Genomic DNA, 20,911 nt, shown 5'->3' with positions numbered 1-20,911 from the left:
TTTCGCAGATGTATCTACGGAAGAGTTCTGTAAATGCATCTACGGAATAAAACAACTTAAAAAAAAATACTTCCGAAAAATATCTACGAAAACACGAGAGCAATTTGATCAATTCGATGGTGCGGAAGAAGGTTTTTGGGGTGAGAAGGGAAATCATCTCATTTATAGCCCTCTTCTTATAATCCTAAATATTGCAATTGTTAAATGTTGAGGAGTCGTATATGGTTGAGGTTTTGCTTTCAATCCCATCAAATAATGTTGCAATTTGAACTTGTAGAAGATTATTTTAGAGAGGAAAAGTGATGTGTGCGTAGAAGACAAATAGACAAAAATGTCTAAGCCGAGTCAAAAGATGAGGTCGCTGTAACCACTAAGTTCCTATTTGTCTCTTTCTTATCCTACGTTGCATTGATTTTGTCACCTTGAATTAAGTATTCACTTTTACTCACACATACTTTGTGTATTCATTTGATGAATCTATAGTCAAACAAACACAAATCATAGAACATGGAACCACAAAAATATTTTACTCTTGTTTTCCTTTTGTTTCTAAACTTGTCTGAATGGGTGTTTTCTACTACTGATCATAATAATAATTATAGCAGAAGTGATTTTCCGGTTGATTTTGTTTTTGGTTCAGGAACTTCTGCTTATCAGGTGGAAGGAGCTGCTAATGAAGATGGAAGAACTCCTAGCATTTGGGATACTTTTGCTCATGCTGGTTCGCTTATTAATTTAATCCTTCTCCGGTTCATGTTTCATCTCATCAATTTTAGAATATAATTTAGTATTGTAATTTAGCTTTAAATGATCATTATAAACCAATTCTCAAGCTAGCTTTTTTTCCTAAAAGGTTTTGCACAGGGTGGAAATGGAGATGTAGCCTGCGACACGTACCATAAATACAAGGTAAACAAACAATACACAAAGCTTATATCTTTCTAATTTTGACTTTTCTTAGTAATGCATTCTTTAGGATTCATTTGTTAATTTCAAGCATCCAAACAATAATGCAGGAAGATGTGCAGCTCATGGTTGAAACAGGCCTTGATGCTTATAGATTTTCCATTTCTTGGTCCAGATTGATACCAAGTACCTTCTACTCAACTTCAACTTTACTACATATTCATATAAACACTCAAATTTTTTGTTTTTTTTTATACATATGTTTTTATTTCTCCTCAGATGGTAGAGGACCCGTCAATCCCAAGGGACTGCAGTACTACAACAATCTCATCAATGAACTCATTAGCAATGGTTCGATACGATTTTCTTAATTTGTTGCAACATAAAACATGCCTTAATTAAGATTTCATTATACAAGGCTTTCCCTTGTGCAGGTATCCAACCACATGTCACACTACACAACTATGATCTTCCACAAGCACTTGAAGATGACTATGAAGGATGGCTTAGTCGTCATGTCATGTATGTTCCGTGCTTATTCTAAAAAAAGTATTTATTTTGCTTAGGAAGAAATGTTCTTCCTATATTGCAACTTTTTTTTGACAGAACGAACTGAGAATTATGTCTTGAATGTCGATGCAGAAAAGACTTCACAAACTATGCAGATGTGTGTTTTAGAGAGTTCGGCGATAGAGTCAAATATTGGACAACTGTAAACGAGCCCAATATCTTTGTCATGGGTAGTTATGATCAGGGAATTACCCCACCTCAACGATGCTCTCCTCCATTTTGTATTATACCGAGCTCTAAGGGAAACTCGACATTTGAACCGTACCTGGCTGCACATCATATTTTGTTAGCTCATTCTTCAGCGGTGAGATTGTATAGAAGAAAGTACAGGGTATATCACCTAATCTCTTTTTTTAATATAGTGTTACGTGTACTAATACTGCCGACCTACTGAAGTTTTGTTGGCAAGTAATGTTCATGATTCCATATAGACTAATTACATTATAGGAGCAACAACATGGATTTGTTGGTATCTCTTTCTATACATTTGGGATAGTTCCTCAGACAAATACAGAGAAAGACAAGGCAGCATGTGAACGAATCCGTACTTTTTATTTTGGTTGGTGAGTTACTCACACTAAAACTGGTTGTAATCTTTTCTCTTCTTACTTTAAACATTTAAGTCTTATAAGACTATTTTATCACAGGTTTATGGAACCCTTGTTGCACGGAGACTATCCCAGTTTAATGAAGGTAAATGCTGGTGCCAGAATACCGGCATTCACAACTCGTGAATCTGAACAAGTTAAGGGTTCCTACGACTTTATAGGCATAATTCATTACAGCAAATTTAATGTATCAGACAATTCTGATGCTCTGAACATAAAACTCAGAGATTTCAGTGCAGACTCAGGTGCAAAACTACTTGGTATGTGTTGTACTTATTTTTAAACGCAGTGGATTTCAAACATTAAAGCTATATAAGCTTGTTGTACTAATTGCATTCACTTCATATTTTTCATTATGATTTTGATGTTTTCAACTTGATGAACTCTTAACATCATTTGGCATCTGAATCCCCTTATTTTCCATGGTTTTGCAGCTGTGCAGGATATACTCGGAGACGGAGAGGTAACAGTTGAAAAACTAATTACAATTATCATCTTAATTAAAAATTGGTTCATTTACTAGATTACTTTGCTATTCAACTATCTTGTTTGACTTGACTCAGTATCCTATGGCACCGTGGGCTTTACAAGAAGTGCTGGAAACATTCAAGACCCTTTATGGCAATCCACCTATGTTCATTCATGAAAATGGTATGTTTACCCTTCATTCAAGATTACATTCATTGCAATGAGTCTCTTTTAGGAAATCGTCTTTGGATGTTGATTGATAGGAGTTGTAAAATTAAGCTTCAAGGGATTTAACAACGATTTGGTGAACCATTCATAATGCGTGTATTTTAGGCCAACGGACAGCAAGCAATGCGAGCAATGCATCACTCCACGATGTATCAAGGGTGGAATACCTGCAAGCATACATTGGTAGCACGCTCGATTCCCTGAGGTATGTCATTGCCACTCCATTTTACTAAGTAAAAATCTCAAAAATATCTATGAAATAAGTTACATATGCGGTAAATAAAAACCATGTCCAAAGTACACAATTATGAAAATAGACACAACATAAATAAACACTATACATTGTCTGATCATTCGTGTAATTTTTTCCCTTCAGAAATGGATCAAATGTAAAGGGGTATTTTGTATGGTCTTTCATGGATGCATTTGAGTTGTTGGATGGATATAAATCAGGCTTTGGATTATACTCTGTGGATAGGAATGATCCAGAGTTGAGAAGATACCCAAAGCTCTCCGCAAAATGGTATAAGCAATTTTTGAATGGCTCAAGATCCTCTCTAGTAGGTGCTATTGAACTCAAGGACGATTCGTCACTTGCTTCTCTTGGATATTCATTTCAGTAGTAGTCTATTGAGTGTCATTTTCAGGAACCTGTCTTCCTATATACGGAAAGGATTCTCAAGACAGGACATATTTGAATAAATAGAAGAATAATTATAACTAGAATAAGATCAACAAAATCGAGAAAATATGAATTCTTTGAATACCTTTCTGTTACTATCAGTTAAATTTCAGAAAAAGAAACACTTTTTATAGACACAATAATCTGAGTTTTTCATATACAAAATAAAGCCAAGCCCAGGTAGGGGCAGCAACAATCCAACAGTCACATACTTTCTATCATAAACTACAAAGCCAATATGCCATAGGACAAAAAGTCACAAACTTTATGAGGATATTGCTATTTTACTTTTGCAGAAAGGTTTACATATTTATTTTTGAAGGATCATAATTTACGCACCTATTTTACTCATACCTGAGATACTAGTGATACATATCATAGAAGTTTGTTTTTCATTTATATTTTATAAGTAGATTGGAGTTGTCGATTCAAGAACCTCATTCTTCCTATGATCATCTACCTGCATGGTAGAATTTTATCAATCATCGATAGGCCATTTTATCTAAGAGATAAGGGAGATGAAGAAATAGGAAGTGAAATAGGCAATGATAGAGGTGAGATTGAAGAAGAATATGAGAATAAAAAGGAAAGTGAAAAAGAAGATAAAGAAGAATGGGAAGAATGTGAAGAGGAAGAAGAAGACGATGATTGAGCAGCTGCCACATCTTGACCACCATCACTGTAAATGTTTAGTTGATTTATTTTATTGTTTTCTAGTTAATCTTAATGCTTGTTGAGCAATTTAGGTGTTTTACGTATTTTACTAACAAATTTATGGACAAGAGGAATTCGACATGTTGGTCATTTTGTATTGAGTACATGAGCATATCAAAATCCTGAAACATCTTAGTAACTGTTAGGACCTCATCTATGTTGAATGAATGTGTGTTTTATGAATGTATGTGTGAATTTGAACAAGCACAACAGGTGAATAATGAAAGTTGCAGACAATCCACTAAGTGAGATGTGTGGTGCACAAAGCGAGTTTTGTTGCATCAAGCTCATTTAGCGAGAATTGCTTGACTTAGCGAGTTCTTCTGCATACCAGTCCAATTTCGATGACCTGGGGACGAGCCAAACTATTCTGTCGAGAGTGGAATATAATAGAGATCAAAATCGAGATTACACTCCAAAACACCTGTGATTTTAAATGTTTTGAATATAATTAAGTATTTGTTTCAAAAAATTAAAATTTTGAAATTTTTTATAAAGAAATGTTTATCTGCAAATGATTAAAATGATTTGAAAAAGTCAAATGAAGATGAATCAAAGCTTATGATAAAAATAAAATAAAAGGTTTATTCTTTTAAGTGTTGCGTTCATGGTTAATATTGTGATTATTTTTAAGTTAATAGCATTATCATGAATTAGTTGCTTAATTTAAAGTTTGATTTTATTATTTGTTTGGTGAAAACATGTCAATCTAGTGAAATGAGTGAATAGCTTATGTTTTACATAAATGAATGAGAGTAGACCTGCATTCTAAACTATGAAATTTTTACATCATTTTTGTTATTACTTGATGTATATGATGTCATGGATATAATCCGGACATTATTTAATTATTGAGTAAAAAATTACTTGGCCAAAAAAGCCTACCTTTGAGAACCCCATTGAGCCTTAATTTTTTTTTTTGTTTTTAAAAAATTACAACGGTTAGCCAACTTTAAAGAAAAACAATGCTCATCCATTGCTTAATGATAAGATATCATTAGAATTTAAAGAATTTACAAAAATGATAAAGTTGGGCAGAAAAAAATGTTTGAAAAAGAAAGAAATCAAGTGGTAAATGGTGATTGTAATAAAAAAGAAAAACAACGTACTTTGACAATAAAAAAAGAAAAACTTCAAAATGGCAAAGCTTACACAAAAATAAGAAATCACCAAAAGAAGAAGTTGTAAGATGAAAAAGAAAAGAGAACTTTTGAAAAACAATGGAAAGTGTAAGTATTGCTCTCTTATCTGCTAGGCATATTTGAATCCTAGAAAAATCAAGATTCTTGTAGCACAACCATGTTACAATAAAAAACAAAGACCTTAGTGATCCATGATTGATTATGTATCTGGTGATATTTCTTAAATGGGGTAAAAAATATTTTTATAGTTGATGCATTGTCAGATAATTAAGGGAAACACTAACCCATTTGAATGATACATAAGTGAGATCATGATTGTTATTAAATATTTATTGTTGATCTGAACATGTTTTAAAATCTACTCTGTTAAAACAAATTGTTCATCTTCATGCTATAGTTTATGGGTGCTTATAATGTTGATTATTAACTTACGGTTGAAGAAAAATCAGGTCATCCTACAAAGTTATTTTAAAAACTTCTTGATCAAGTCTTGAGACCTTACATGAACACTGCAAAGTGAAATTTTCAAAACGATTTATATTGATTTTGTTTGAGAACAAACAAAAAGACAAGGTGGGGATAGTTGATAAGTGCTAAAAATACGTAAAATTCATAAACATTTATTAACTTATTTTGCAATCAATCAATGGAGAAACCTTAATTTATCAAGAAAATATGATAAAACGCTTGCATGAACTTTTTAATTGTGTATTTACTAAGTACAGGTAAAAAGGATCAAGAAAGCACAAAAAATAGACAAAATGCACCATTCAAGAACAATAGCTCTTTTAACTAAGAACAAGGCCTCACTAAGCAAGCAAATTCAGCAAAAGAATGCTTAAAAGTAAAGTAACTTCAAAGTCAAGCAAAAAAACTCACTAGCAGGCGCGCTAAACAAGGTATGGTGGTTCAGATAATTAATGGGCTAAGTTACTTCAAGACAAATATAGTATTTTCTCGCTAAGAGATCTTGAGGCACGCTAAACGAGGAAGGTGACCGAGACCACTTGTAGGATGAGTTGGAATTTCTCGATGGTGAAGAAAGTAGGCGCGCTAAGCAAGCTATGAACCCCTCTTAGTGAGAATGGAAGGATAATACCTTATAAATAGGGGGCTCAGACAATTTAGTTGAAAATAAATTGGTGTAGTTAAGTTGTTATATTGGTAGGAAGTGAGAGAAGTCCATCTGTGCATTAGAAACATATAAGTGAGAAAAAGAGTGGAAGATCGAGGGCGGAAGCACTGTCCACGAAATCGGTGACAAATGTTTTTCCACATCTTTCTTATAGAAATTAATTGTAAATATACGATGAGTAAATGTAGCTAATTTCTCTTTTGTCGGGATTATATGTAGTCGTCCTAATGCTCATATGTTGATCCCGATCATGGTGTTCTATATGATTCTTCTTAAACTTTAATATTGATAAATTCTCTGTTGTTAGTGCTTGTTTTAGATTAGCTACCGAAACTATGTTTTCATGGTATGACATGATATTTATTAGATACCAAATAATTCTGTATATATATATATATATATATATATATATATGTATATATAGCCACTCACCTTTGTATTAATTACATAACATCCAATTCTATTCAATAATAATAATAGACTATTCAATGTATTCAATGGTCTTTTTTCTATTCTGATGTGGTATGAGCCTGACACCTTTCTCCTTCACGCATCCCTTCTTTTTTCCATGCGTGGCTTCCTCTTCCCACAATATTCTTTTCCCCTTTTCTCTTTCTTTCTCCCTCTCATTTTCTCTTTCTTCCTCTTGAAATCCTCTGCATCTTTTCTTCACCGCAAATCCCTAATTTCACCTCTTTTCTTGCTTTAATGGCGGATTTCACAGATTTCTCCACTTACGCTTCCAATCGTACTACCTACACCCTAACGAAAATCCTTCTCTCATTCTTGTCACCCCTTCTTGACCATATGAACTACAATTCATGGTCAAGAGCCATGAAAGTTGCCCTCATCTCCAAAAACAAACTGCATTTCGTTGACGACTCCTTCCCTCAACCCGTTTCCGATCACACCTAACATGGCCCTTGGATGAGATGCAATAACATGGTTTTTTCCTGGCTTCAAAGATCAATCTCTGAGAACATTGCTCAATCAATCTTGTGGATCGATAGTGCTTCGATTGTATGGAAGAATCTTGAAACGCATTTTTCTCAAGGAGATATTTTCAAGATATCCGATCTACAAGATGACCTAAAAAATTTTCATCAAGTTACCTTGGATGTATCAACCTATTTCACGAAGCTCACCTCTCTCTGGGAACAAATCGACTCCCTGCGTCCAATTCGTGTTTGTACTTGTGCAATTCCTTGTACTTGCGATACCGCCTCTGATCTTCGTCGTTACAAGAACCAAGATCGCATCATCAAGTTTCTAAAGGGACTCACTAATTAATTTTCCACAGTTCGATCCCAACTCCTCCTTTTGGATCCTCTACCTACTCTCGACAAGATCTTTTTGATGGTTCTAGGTCAAGAAAGGCGTTCCACCATTCTCAACACTGAAACTCTTGAGACACCTCTTATGGCTATGAATTTTCAACCTTACAATACTTCTGAGGGAGCTCGTGGTAATGGTACTTCTTCTCGTGGTCGAGGTCGCTTCCAATCTGGCCATGGTAATCCCTCAAAGCGCACTTGTACTCACTGTGGTCGACACAAGTACACAATTGAAACCTGTTTCATAAAACATAGCTATCCTCCAAGTTATCATTACAAGACTCAAAAACCTTTTGAATTACTTCATGCTGACATTTGGGGTCCCTATGCAACCCCTTCCATCACTAATAAGCGTTACTTTCTCACGCTTGTAGACGATTTCACTAGGTTTACTTGGACTATTTTCATGACACATAAAAGTGAGACTAGAATTCACGTAATGAATTTCATATCTCTTATTCAAAATCAGTTTTCTTTAACTTTAAAATGTTTACGCACTGATAATGGCCCTGAATTCCTCTTGACTTAATTTTATAACTCAAAAGGCATCTTGCACCAAAGGTCATGTGTTGAATGTCCTCAACAAAACGGTATTGTTGAACGTAAACATCAACACATCCTTAACGTTGCAAGATCCCTATTTTTCAGGCCAATCTTCTGAAAAATTTATGGCATCTTTCTATTGCCCATGTTGTCTATCTAATTAACCGTTTACCTTCACCTACTATTCAATTTAACACACCTTATTATCTTTTGCATCACAAAATGCACGACTATGATTCCTTAAAATGTTTTGGCTGCCTTGCTTATATTTCCACTTTATCTCGTAATCGTACTAAGTTTGATCCCGATCTCGTAATTGTATGTTTTGGCTATTTACTTTATGATTTGTCTTCTAACACACTGGTAGTTTCTCGCAATGTTCTATTTTATGAGACATGTTTTCCCTTTATAATTACTCATGATCATCGCCCTTTACCCACTATCCCTACCCTTCATCCCACCAACACAGACCTGGAACCTCTCCCCATCCAACGTACCTCTCCTCTAGCACCTTCCCCCCCCTCTTCCACTAATCTCTACCCACCAACCAGAATCACCTCTTCCCTCACGCGCCCCTACACCCCCTCCTTCACACTCAACTCTTAGAAAATCAACTAGAACTAAGACACAACCCTCTAACCTACATGACTACCACTACAACCTCATCAATAATTAACCATACATTACACCTTCCACACCTTTTCCCCTTTCCTCTGTCCTTACATACAACAAGTGCAACAATGAATACAAAAATTTCTGCTTATCTGTATCCTCTACCCCAAAACCTTCCTCATATTCTCAAGCCTGCCAACATGACTGTTGGATCCAAGCTATGCAGAAAGAACTTGTTGCCATTGAACAAGCCAATACATGGACTATTGTTGACCTACCTCCTAAAAAATCCCCCATCGGGTGTAAATGGGTTTACAAGATAAAATATCTTGCTAATGGTGTTATTGACAGGTACAAAGCTATATTAGTAGAAAAGGGCTACAATCAAACGGAGGGTGTTGATTACTTCGAGACTTTCTCTCCTTTAGCTAAATTAACAACTGTAAGAACACTCCTTTTTTTAGCTTCTATTAAAAATTGGCATCTTGAACAATTAGATGTCAATAATACTTTTCTTCATGGGGACTTACATGAAGAGTTTTATATGACTCTACCTCAAGGATATAAACCTCTCCATCACTCACATAAGGTTTGTAAACTCAATAAAAGTATTTATGGCCTCAAACAAGCTAGTCGACAATGGTATTCCAAACTATCTGACACTTTACTTTCTCTTGGTTACCAACACTCACATGTTGATTATTCTCTATTTACAAAGTTTAATCCCACTAACCTTACTGCATTATTAGTATATGTAGATGATATTGTTCTCACAGATAATGATTTTCAAGAAATCCAACATGTTAAACGCTTTCTTCATTCAAAATTTCAAATCAAAGACTTAGGTCCTTTAAGGTATTTTCTTGGACTAGAAGTTGCTCGTTCCGCATCAAGTATTTTACTAAATCAACGTAGCTACACCCTTGAATTACTTAGCAAAACAGGTATGTTAGCGTCAAAACCTTCCTCTACTCCATATAGTTCTGCACTCAAACTCCATTGTTCTAGTTCTCCTATATATCACGATCAAACTCAGTAAAGATAGATGGCTCATTAGCCAACTAATTTATCTCACTACTACCCGACCTCATATATCGTTTGATGTTCAGCAACTTAGTCAGTCCGTCTTTCAACATACTGACAACCATTTTAAGGCTGCCATTCGGATACTTCAGTATTTAAAAACTAATCCTGCTCAAGGACTATTTTATCCATCCAATTCTGAGTTTGTTCTTGCTGGTTTTGTAGTTAGCGATTGGGCAACTTGCGCAACCACACGTTGATCAACAACTGGATTTGCTATTTTTCTGGGTAGATCTCTCATTTCGTGGAAATCAAAGAAGCAAATGACGGCCTCTCGATCAAGTTCTGAAGCTGAATATCGCGCAATTGCTACTTTAACATATGCAGTTTAATGACTACACTATCTATTCAAAGACTTGCACATTTCCTTCACAACTCCAATCTCCTTATACTATGACAATCGGTCTGCCGTGTACCTTGCCCACAATCCTACATTTCATGAAAGATTTAAACATATCGATATCGATTGTCACATCATTTGTGAAAAGTTGGAATCGGGTCTCATTAAATTGTTCCCAATACCATCATCTGCCCAAATTGCAGATTTCTTTACTATGCCACTGCTTGCTCCGTCTTTCTCTGTTTTCATCCTCAAGCTTGGACTTATGTCACTACATAGCCCAACTTGTGGGGGAGTATTAGATACCAAATAATTCTGTTACTTATTTTCCCTTTTTTACTTGGCTACTTATATATATATATATATATATATATAGCGACTCACCTTTGTATTAATTACATAACCTTCAATTCTATTCAATAATAATAATAGACTATTCAATGTATTCAATGGTCTTTTTTTATTCTGATAATATTCTAAAGGTATTGGACATTACTAGATTCAAGATTTTCATATATTGTATATGTTAAAGTCTAGAAACAAATTTAGGCTCAATATCCGTATAAACTGTTGAAGCTTAATGCTATCATATTGGTTAATATGCTGAAAGATCGTCAATTAGTTAATATGATTTATCTCAATGCATTGACTCAAACATGAGCCGCATTGAGAGCGACAAACAATAAATTAATAGTTGAGTAGAATTGCATATTAGTGATCAATGATATTACATGAAAAAATGTTCATCAATGTGCCATTAGAAGCGTCTATTGTTCATCATTGATTCCCGCATAGTGAGCTCTCTTCTCCCGATTTGTACATTTATATTGATAATGCCCCGAAGTATGGAACTTACAGTGTTCCATAGTTGCACTACGCCAAACAAGACCTTAGACAACGCTTTTTTTTGTTTTAGACAGTGCTTTAAAGCGTTGTCTATTCCAGCGCTGTTGTAGGTAAAGACAACACTTTTTTGAAAGTAAAAGCGCTGCTAAATACCCCCTTCAGACACCCCTTGTACTTTGAAAGCGCTGCTAAAGGCCCCTTTTAGCCAGCGCTTTTACTTTGAAAGTGTTGCTAAAGGCCTCTTTTAGCCAGCGCTTTTACTTTGAAAGCGCTGCTAAAGCACCCCTTTAGCCAGCGCTTTTACTTTTAAAGCGTTGCTAAAGGCCCTCTTTAGCCAGCGCTTTTCTGAAACAAAATTAAAAAAATCCTCTTTAGGCAGCACTTTTACTGTAAAAGCGCTGTCTAAAGCCCCATTTAGGCAGCGCTTCTTTTTCAAAGAGCTGTCTAATGTCCAGGAAATCTTTTATATAATATTTTTCAAAAAAAGCGCTTTTTGAAATATACAATTTTATATGCACAGATTTTAACCATATTTGCACCAGGTTTTCACCACATTTTGCACCTGTATATACCATTACAAATTTCACCAGATTTTCACAAATTGGAGCTTCAATCCAATTAAAAACAATACCAAAAGATATACCATATACATTTACACCAATGTACTTATATATACTATTACTCTTGTACATATATATACTTTTACAAAAAAAAAACAACACCAAAATATATGCCACATTTTGTTTGCACCATTATATACCATTACAAAATCTATTCATCTCTATCTTCTACATCTGCACATATAACCTGAAACAACACCAAAATATCGTAATTCATACCATGATACAAACAAAATATAATTTACCACATGACAAACAACAACAAAATTACAACACTTGAATATACTCAAAATTCTCATCAACTAAAGTAAGATTACAATATACCTCATATAACTTTCGACTCAATCATGAATTCTCCAATCCTCCTTAAGTTCATCCAACTGAGAACTTGAGTAATAAGCACGCTTGAATTCATCATAGTACTACATAATAATATAACATAGTATGTTTAATTTAAAACTATTTAATTATATGAGAAATATGTGTTAAATATTAAAATAACTCATAAGTTAGAAATCCATACCTTGGGTGGAATCTCTATTCGATCCATAAGAAGAATTTCTTTCATAAACCTCAACATGTAAAAACCGCAATCTACTTCATTACGCTGCCCAGGACACTACATATGGAAAGAAAATATGGATAAGGCCTAAGTTTTATCAAGTATCATCACTATTAATATAATCAAAATTGTGATAATTAATTAATATACCTCCACTATAATCCATGTAATGTTGTTGGATTTACTCTTTGGTACTTGATTACCTCTTTGTGCCCGGAAAACTTGTATAACGCTAATAAAACATAATGAATTGACACCAATCATCAATTAAGCATCATGAATTAACACCAATCATCAATTAAGCGTCTTTCAGTCAAGAAAATGGGTCCATAGTTGAAAGAAGAATGAATAGGTACCTTGATGGGAGTAATTTGACCAGGTCTGATACATTAAGGACCAACTGCTTCAACTATAGCCTAAACTGTACGATAAACATGAATTTGACACACTAGCAAGTATTTAACACAGACACAGACTAAAGAAAAAACTAGGATGAAAAAAAATCACATTAATTACATTACATAACAAAGGACCACTTAATCATAATGAGAGAAGATATATGCATAATATTGAAGTTAGGTTGAGGTATGAAATTAACCTGGTAAGTTGAGGTTCTGAGCCACAGAAGAAATATTCTTTGCCTAAAAATATCGATTCGTCTGTTGTATATGTATAGAGAGTTATGAAAGAAAGTCACACAACACACACACACACACACACACACACACACACATATATATATATATATATATATATATATATATATATATATATATATATATATATATATATATATATATATATATATATATACAATTAGACTCACACATATACATATAAGCGTTTATCGAATAAGTGCTTATGTATAAGCTATTCTTATTAGAAACAGAGGAACATAGCAAAAAATAAGAAAAATAAATAGCAAAGAATGAGTAAATTTGATATCGATTACTTTAATGGCTATAAAATCAGTATAACTTGCTTGATTTCAGTTTCTATTTCTTTGTTTGGCCAAAGAAGAATGACAGATGATATCAACACCCTGGAAGTAGAACGAGGAATGACGATTGGGAATGGTAGGGTTTTCAGTTTGAGAAAAAGAAGAAGAACCGATTTGGGATTTTAGGGTTTTTAGTTTGAGAAGAAGAACGAGAATAACAAAGAAAAATGTTCGTATGGGTGCTTTCTGATTATTTTAGGAATTTTGAAAGTTTTTAATTACCTAAAGCAACGCTTCCTAAAAGCGATGGCTTATGTATTAACTTTAGGCAGCGCTTTCTACAATAATGCCTTTAGCAGCGCTTTTCAAAAGCGCTGTCCAAAGTGAGCCTTTAGCAGTGCTTCTTCTAAAATTTTAATTTTTTGATTTTTTTAACTTATAGCTGCACTTTGGGAAAAAAGTGTTGCCTATACTAACGGCCTATAGTAGCGCTTTTATTAAGTGTTGTCTAATGTAAGCCTTTGGCAGCACTTATGCTCAAGTTTTAATTTATTATTTTTCTAAGAACATTTAGCAGCGCTTTTTACAAAAGCGTTGCCTTTGTAGCACTGTCTAAAGTCGGTTTTGGCGTAGTGTTGACTTATCAACAAGTTGTCTTCCTCTTCCTTGTCCCTTAGTTCTGCCTCTGCCTCTTTCACCTCGAGCTTCATATGTCAGTTTTAAGTCATGCTCTTCAATTGGGCGTCTCATTCTCAGCTCATGGATTTAGAGACTAATTTGGAGTTCATCCACAATTAGAGTATCCACATTATTTGATTCCTCAATAGAATACACAACATAATTAAATATAAAAACTAAAGAGTGTAGGATTTTTCTTGTGATGTCTGCTTCTTTCACATTTTCTCCAAATATCTTAATCTTCTTAGCAATGGAGAGTGTTCTTCTGAAGTAATTAAGCATTAACAGTTTCTCATACCTTCATTATTATGGTTTCGAACTCAGTCTTAAGAGCTTGAAGTTTTTCTCTCTTGATTCTAGTTGATTCGTTGAATTTCTACTTCATCGAATCCATTGTTTGCTTGAATTTGTCATCATTAAGAATGGTCTCCAAGATTTATCTATCTATAAATTAATAGAGATAGTTCTTCCCTTTTTATCTTTCAAATCCTATTCTCTAATGACTTTTGACAGCTATTTTCTCCGGAATCACAATTATTCCATCTTCTACTAGGTTAGAAATTTCCTTTGCTTGAAGGAAATTTTTCATCAATTTGGCTTAATGTCCATAATAGTCGTCAAATTTAGGGATGGCAGACTGCGCAAACGTGTTATTGTTGGTGTTGACGTTGCTCTACGCCATTCTTTCTCACTCTTGTCTTGTGTTGCACTTGAAGAACTCCTTTATTTTCTCTTTTAATCAGGACTGTTTGACCAAGCTCTGATGTTAAATATTAATAAAATAATGTACGAATAGCTAATTGCACAAGATGCAAAGATATTTGTTATCCATGAAAGTAAATAGCTACAACTGCGACTATTAAGTAGTCTTACAAAGAAATAGAAAACCTAAAATAAAGCAATGTCTCCCACAATCTCAAAAAATGTGAATATGATCACAAGAATGAGTCAAATTCGAAACTAACCATAAAAGTAATGTATCATATGGAGAATTTGTTTTATTGATGAAATGGTTTAAAATGGCTTATTTTATCCATAAGTCTTCCTCAATTAATAGAATCTTCTGAATTTTTTCACCCGATATACCATAGTTTAAGAAAAATTAGAAAATTAAAACAAAAAGTTATTTTTTCAAAAATAAATTAATAACCAATATGTAATTAAACTTAAAAGTTACTACTTTCTTCTTGTTATTCACATGTGTAGTATTAATAGACGTAATAAAACTAATCCGATTCAAGTATTGTTTAAGATTTTTCACACAATTAAGGAATGTAATTATAATTAACTTTATAAATATGTTGAAAATAGTGTATAAAGTAATAATTAAAGAATACAATTGAAAAAATTGCAATCATTATTACATTTGAAAACTGAAAAATAACATTTACTTTGAAACAAATTTTATTTAGTAATACCACATTCATTTTGAAACAAAGGGAGTACTCCAATAACCTGATCCTTTGAATAATCTTTTGTGTCATTTTGTATCTATGAGCTAATAGAACAACTAATTTAGCTAAACACTTATGATAAGAAATGTGGTTGAACCTAACTCATCCCTACAAAATCGGTTGATAGAGTGAGAATTGCCCCCACTTATAAGCACATGTTTAGGCCATATATTGTTCGATGTGGGACTCTTAACGCACCCCTCACGCCCAGGAACTGTAGCGTAACAATAAACGGTGGGTTGTTCGATAAGCTACTAGTTAGTTTTACCAATCATAGCTTAGGGAGTAGAGTAGAACGGTAGTTAGGTTTTGCTTTCTATCCCATCAATCAATGTTTCATTTTCAACTTTGTAGAAAATTATTTTAGGGAGAAAAAGTGATGTGCGTATGCATAGAAGACAAATAGACAAAAATGTCTACACCGAGTCAAAACAAGTGGTGGCTGTAAACGCTAAGCTTCTATCAGTCTCTTTCTTATTCTACGGGACATTGATTTTTTACGCACACTCTGTGTGCCAGTGTATTCATTTGATGAATCACAATAGTCAGAAGAAACACAAATCATAGAACATGGAACTACAAAAATATTTCACCCTGGTTTTCCTTTTGTTTCTAAAATTGTCTCTGTCGGTGTTCTCTACTGATCATAATAACTATAGCAGAAGTGATTTTCCAGTTGATTTTGTTTTTGGTTCAGGGACATCTGCTTATCAAGTGGAAGGAGCTGCTAATGAAGATGGAAGAACTCCTAGCATTTGGGATACCTTAGCACATGCTAGTTCGGTTATTTATTCAATCCTTCTTTTTCTTCATGTTTCTTCTTATCATTCATCTAATCAATTTTAGAATATGATTTGGTTTTGATATTTAAGGGTCTGCACATGGTGATGGTGGAAATGGAGATGTAGCCTGCGACACGTACCACAAATACAAGGTAAACAAACAATACACAAAACTTCTATCGTTCTAATTTTGATTTTTCTTAGTAATGCATTCTGTGATTCATTTCTTAGTTTCTGGAAGTTTAAATACATGAAAAACATTAGTTGGTTAAGACAATACAAACAATAATGCAGGAAGACGTGCAGCTCATGGTTGAAACAGGCCTGGATGCTTATAGATTTTCCATTTCTTGGTCCAGATTGATACCAAGTACCTACTCAACTTCACCTTTATTACATATCCATACAAACACTCAATTTTTTTGTTTTTTCATACATTTTTGCAAATGCTTTTTTTTCTCCTCAGATGGTAGAGGACCCGTCAATCCAAAGGGACTGCAGTACTACAACAATCTCATCAATGAACTCATTAGCAATGGTTCGATATGAGTTTCTTAATTTGTTCTAAGATAAAACATGCCATTATTAAGATTTCATTATGCAAGTCTCTCCCTTATGCAGGTATCCAACCACATGTCACACTACACAACTATGATCTTCCACAAGCACTTGAAGATGACTATGAAGGATGGCTTAGTCGTGATGTCATGTATGTTCCGTGCTTCTATACTGTATGAATTGTAATGTATAATATAATTAAACTTTTTTGACACAACTGAGAATTATGTTTTGAATGTCGATGCAGAAAAGACTTCACAAATTATGCAGACGTGTGTTTTAGAGAGTTCGGAGATAGAGTCAAATATTGGACAACTGTGAACGAGCCAAATATTTTTGCCGTTGGTAGTTATGATCAGGGACTAGCCCCACCTCAACGATGCTCTCCTCCATTTTGTATTATACCGAGCTCTAAGGGAAACTCGACATTTGAACCGTACCTGGCTGCACATCATATTTTGTTAGCTCATTCTTCAGCTGTGAGATTGTATAGAAGAAAGTACAGGGTATATCACCTAATCTCTTTTAATATTTATCGACCTACAGAAGCTTTGTAGGCAAGTAATGTTCATGATTCCATAGAGACTAATTAATTACATTGCAGGAGCAACAACATGGATTTGTTGGTATCTCTTTCTATACATTTGGGATAGTTCTTCAGACAAATACAGAGAAAGACAAAGCAGCACGTGAACGAGTCCGTACTTTTTATTTTGGTTGGTTAGTTACTGACACTAAAACTGGTTGTAATATTTTCTCTTCTTACTTTATACATTTAAGTTTTATAATCCTATTTTATCACAGGTTTATGGAACCCTTGTTGCACGGAGACTATCCCAATTTGATGAAGAAAAATGCAGGTGCAAGAATACCGGCATTCACAACTCGGGAATCTGAACAAGTTAAGGGTTCCTACGACTTTATTGGCATAATTCACTACAGCGAATTTAATGTATCAGACAATTCTAGTGCCCTGAAGACAGCACTGAGAGATTTCATTGCAGACATCGGTGCAAATCTATTCTGTATGTGTTGGATTTTAATGATTAAAAATTTATAAGGTTGCTGTACTAATTGCATTAACTCCATCTTTTTCATTATGATTATGATGTTTTCAACTTGTTGAACTCTAACATCATTTGGCATCTTAATCCCCTTTTATAAGTGCACAAAACCATGTCTATCACTTGTTGAATTATTTGTGGAGCAAAATGAATCATTCCCTTGTTTTCCATGGTTTTGCAGCTGTACAGGGTATACTTGCAGACGGAGAGGTAAATGTTGAAAAACTTATTACAATTATCATCTTAATTAACAATCGATTCAATCACTGGATTAATTTGCTATACAACTATCTGGCTTGACTTGACTCAGTATCCTATGGCACCATGGGCTTTACAAGAAGTGCTGGAAACATTCAAGACCCTTTATGGCAATCCACCTATGTTCATTCATGAAAATGGTATGTTTACCCTTCATTCACGATTACATTGATTGCAATGAGTCTCTTTTAGGAAATCGTCTTTGGATGTTGATTGATAAGAGTTGTAAAATTAAGCTTCAAGGGATTTAACAACGATTTGGTGAATCATTCCTAATGCTTGTCTTTTTAGGCCAACGGACAGTCAGCAATGCATCACTCCACGATGTATCAAGGGTGGAATACTTGCAAGCATATATTGGTAGCACACTCGATTCCTTGAGGTATGTGATTGCTACTCCATTTTTTTATCTTTTGAAAAATAAGATCTCAAAAATATCTTTGAAATAAGTTACATAAGCGGTAAATAAAAACCATGGCCAAAATACACAGTTATGAAAATAGGCAAAACAAAAATAAACACTATACACTGTCTCATCATTTATGTCTTTTTTTTTCCCTTCAGAAATGGATCAAATGTAAAGGGGTATTTTGTGTGGTCTTTCATGGATGCATTTGAGTTATTGGATGGATATAAATCAGGCTTTGGGCTATACTCTGTGGATAGGAATGATCCAGAGTTGAGAAGATACCCAAAGCTCTCCGCAAAATGGTATAAGCAATTTTTGAATGGCTCAAGTTCCTCTCTAGTTGGTGCTATTGAACTCAAGGACAATTCATCACTTGCTTCTCTTGGACATTCATTTCAGTAGTAGTTTCTATAATTTGTGTGCATTATAGTGTTTTTACATAATGGCCCTTCTATTAAGAGTCATTGTTATGGACCTGTCTTCCGATGTATGGAAAGAATTCTCAAAACAGGATATATTTGAATAAGTAGAAGAATAATTCCATCTAGAATAAAGATTGATCCACAAAATTGAGAAAATATGAATGCCTTGAATATGTTTTTGTTACTATAATTTAAATTTGAGAAAGAGAAAAACACTTTATAGACACATTAATCTTAGTTTTTCATATACAAAGCAAAGTAAACCCCAGGTAGGGGCAACAATCCAACAGTTACATACTTTCTATCATAAACTACAAAGCAGACATGCCATAGGACAAACCAAGTCATAAACTTTCTGAGAACATTTCTATTTTTCTTTTGCTGAAAGGATTATATGTTTATTTTTGAAGGAAATGCCAGTATAGATCAGTGCTTGGTTTTTGGCTTCTTCACAATCATGACAGTGCAATGAGCATGATGAGCACAATAGTCACTCACACTACCTAAAACCGCCCTGCATATAAAAAGAATAACTGGATTAGGAGATTACGAAGTGGAAGTGTTTGCCTCAAACAACAATGTATGATCATATAAAGAGTTATCACTGAAAAATAAGGATGATAACTGTTACCAAAATGAAACTGTACCTTTTTATAGCTCCATAACCATGACTTCCCACAACCAATATTGAAGCATGGTATTTCTCCACTGTATCACAGAGAACATTTCTAGCATCACCTTCCACCACCTCCACTATCACATCATTTACCTAAGAAAATTCAATTATCAATTAATTATACCACATGTGACATTTCCTATATAAAATACTTAAAACATCATAATACACAATTTGATTAGCCCTAACTATTAGAGACATGATTGAATATGTAAACTCAATAATTTCACACCAATAGCAGACCAGAAAACCAGAAATTCACATAAACTATCCTGATGCATTAAACTATTCAAGCATGGAATTGAAAACAAAAATAGAAATACCGATTTCTTAACGCAAAGCTGTTTAGCACTCTCAACAACTCTAGCAGCAATCTTTCTCAAATCAGAATCCACAATCGGCAAAACCTCAGCAGCTCCTGCATACACTTCATTCAATTACAAAATCATGTTTATATAACAATAAAAAAGATGAATGAAATTGAAAAGGAATTAGGGTTATATATATATACCAGGACCAGCAAGACCAACAGAAGAAGTAGCGGAAGGTCTAGCATGAAGAAGAACAAGCTTGAAAACAGGATTGTTGTTGTTGAAGAAATGATCAAGAGTCCATTTGAGAGCGTAAGCACTGTGTTCGCTCTCGTCGATTGCAACTATCATCACTGGTTGTGCTTTCTCTGGTTGTTGATCTGAACTTGCCATTCTGAAAAGCGTAACAGAATTTTGTTACAGAATTAGTTACCCTTTCTCTCTTCTATATATCTCTTCACTTGCTCGAGACGCAACAAAACGTAGACTTATATATAAAAAAATATTTATGGATTATTTTATTATGGAAAATGAAAACAAGGTGCTGATTCTGCTGAATTGAAGTAATCATTGTTTTGAATTTTAATTGAGGCAATCGCATTCTAGAAAAGTCGTCAGTGAATACGAAACCTTTTTTTTCTTTGATAACATGAATACGAAGCCCTTATCTCCAGCGTGGATATTTTTTTTTTTCCATAGGGAATTTCTTTGGATTTAAAAGAGAGAACTGATATTATATACAAAAATAGTATTTTACATTAATAGTTAAATTTAATCAATCTTTGAGATTTAAATTTTTTGTGTAAAGAACATCATTATGAATTGTTTTTTATTACGATAAATATTTAAAAAATTTAGAGATTCTTTTTGAAAATATTTTTATTTAATGATTAAATCATTAAAGGAATATTATTAAACTATTTGTTATAAATATATTTAAAATTTAGTTAGGATATGAATACAAAA

At 33.8% G+C, this 20,911-nt stretch overlaps 3 protein-coding genes across 5 annotated transcripts; 2 read left to right on the top strand and 1 right to left on the bottom strand.

Annotated features, from left to right (window-relative positions):
• The first annotated feature begins 400 nt into the window (after window positions 1-400).
• On the top strand, window positions 401-3,544 carry LOC131635740 (hydroxyisourate hydrolase-like). Of its 2 annotated transcripts, XM_058906382.1 has the most exons (12): window positions 401-721; window positions 854-909; window positions 1,017-1,092; window positions 1,186-1,257; window positions 1,341-1,428; window positions 1,549-1,807; window positions 1,924-2,039; window positions 2,124-2,344; window positions 2,519-2,547; window positions 2,648-2,735; window positions 2,886-2,985; window positions 3,157-3,544. In XM_058906382.1, the coding sequence occupies exons 1-12, from the start codon at window positions 508-510 to the stop codon at window positions 3,401-3,403; spliced, it is 1,566 nt and encodes a 521-aa protein (XP_058762365.1). In that variant the 5' UTR covers window positions 401-507; the 3' UTR covers window positions 3,404-3,544. The 2 variants fall into 2 exon arrangements, with proteins under 2 accessions (XP_058762365.1, XP_058762366.1); XM_058906383.1 differs by lacking the exon at window positions 3,157-3,544 and having other exon boundaries at window positions 402-721; window positions 2,816-2,951.
• A 12,323-nt stretch (window positions 3,545-15,867) lies between these two features.
• LOC131635741 (hydroxyisourate hydrolase-like) lies at window positions 15,868-19,114 on the top strand. Its single transcript, XM_058906384.1, has 12 exons — window positions 15,868-16,243; window positions 16,338-16,399; window positions 16,542-16,617; window positions 16,714-16,785; window positions 16,869-16,956; window positions 17,053-17,311; window positions 17,410-17,525; window positions 17,610-17,830; window positions 18,051-18,079; window positions 18,180-18,267; window positions 18,419-18,509; window positions 18,692-19,114. The coding sequence occupies exons 1-12, from the start codon at window positions 16,036-16,038 to the stop codon at window positions 18,936-18,938; spliced, it is 1,557 nt and encodes a 518-aa protein (XP_058762367.1). The 5' UTR covers window positions 15,868-16,035; the 3' UTR covers window positions 18,939-19,114.
• A 40-nt stretch (window positions 19,115-19,154) lies between these two features.
• LOC131635742 (universal stress protein PHOS34-like) lies at window positions 19,155-20,464 on the bottom strand. 2 transcript variants are annotated; one of them, XM_058906386.1, is made up of 4 exons: window positions 20,146-20,464; window positions 19,958-20,052; window positions 19,606-19,727; window positions 19,155-19,472 (listed from the first exon to the last, which is right to left on the bottom strand). In XM_058906386.1, the coding sequence occupies exons 1-4, from the start codon at window positions 20,336-20,338 to the stop codon at window positions 19,385-19,387; spliced, it is 498 nt and encodes a 165-aa protein (XP_058762369.1). In that variant the 5' UTR covers window positions 20,339-20,464; the 3' UTR covers window positions 19,155-19,384. The 2 variants fall into 2 exon arrangements, with proteins under 2 accessions (XP_058762369.1, XP_058762368.1); XM_058906385.1 differs by having other exon boundaries at window positions 19,958-20,061; window positions 20,146-20,459.
• Between the last annotated feature and the right edge of the window lie 447 nt (window positions 20,465-20,911).

The sequence above is a fragment of the Vicia villosa genome, unplaced genomic scaffold (genome assembly GCF_029867415.1).
Source record: "Vicia villosa cultivar HV-30 ecotype Madison, WI unplaced genomic scaffold, Vvil1.0 ctg.001540F_1_1, whole genome shotgun sequence".
Classification (NCBI taxonomy): domain Eukaryota; kingdom Viridiplantae; phylum Streptophyta; class Magnoliopsida; order Fabales; family Fabaceae; genus Vicia; species Vicia villosa.
Note: the sequence above shows the minus strand (reverse complement) of the source record. Positions and strands in the feature narration are given on the sequence as shown.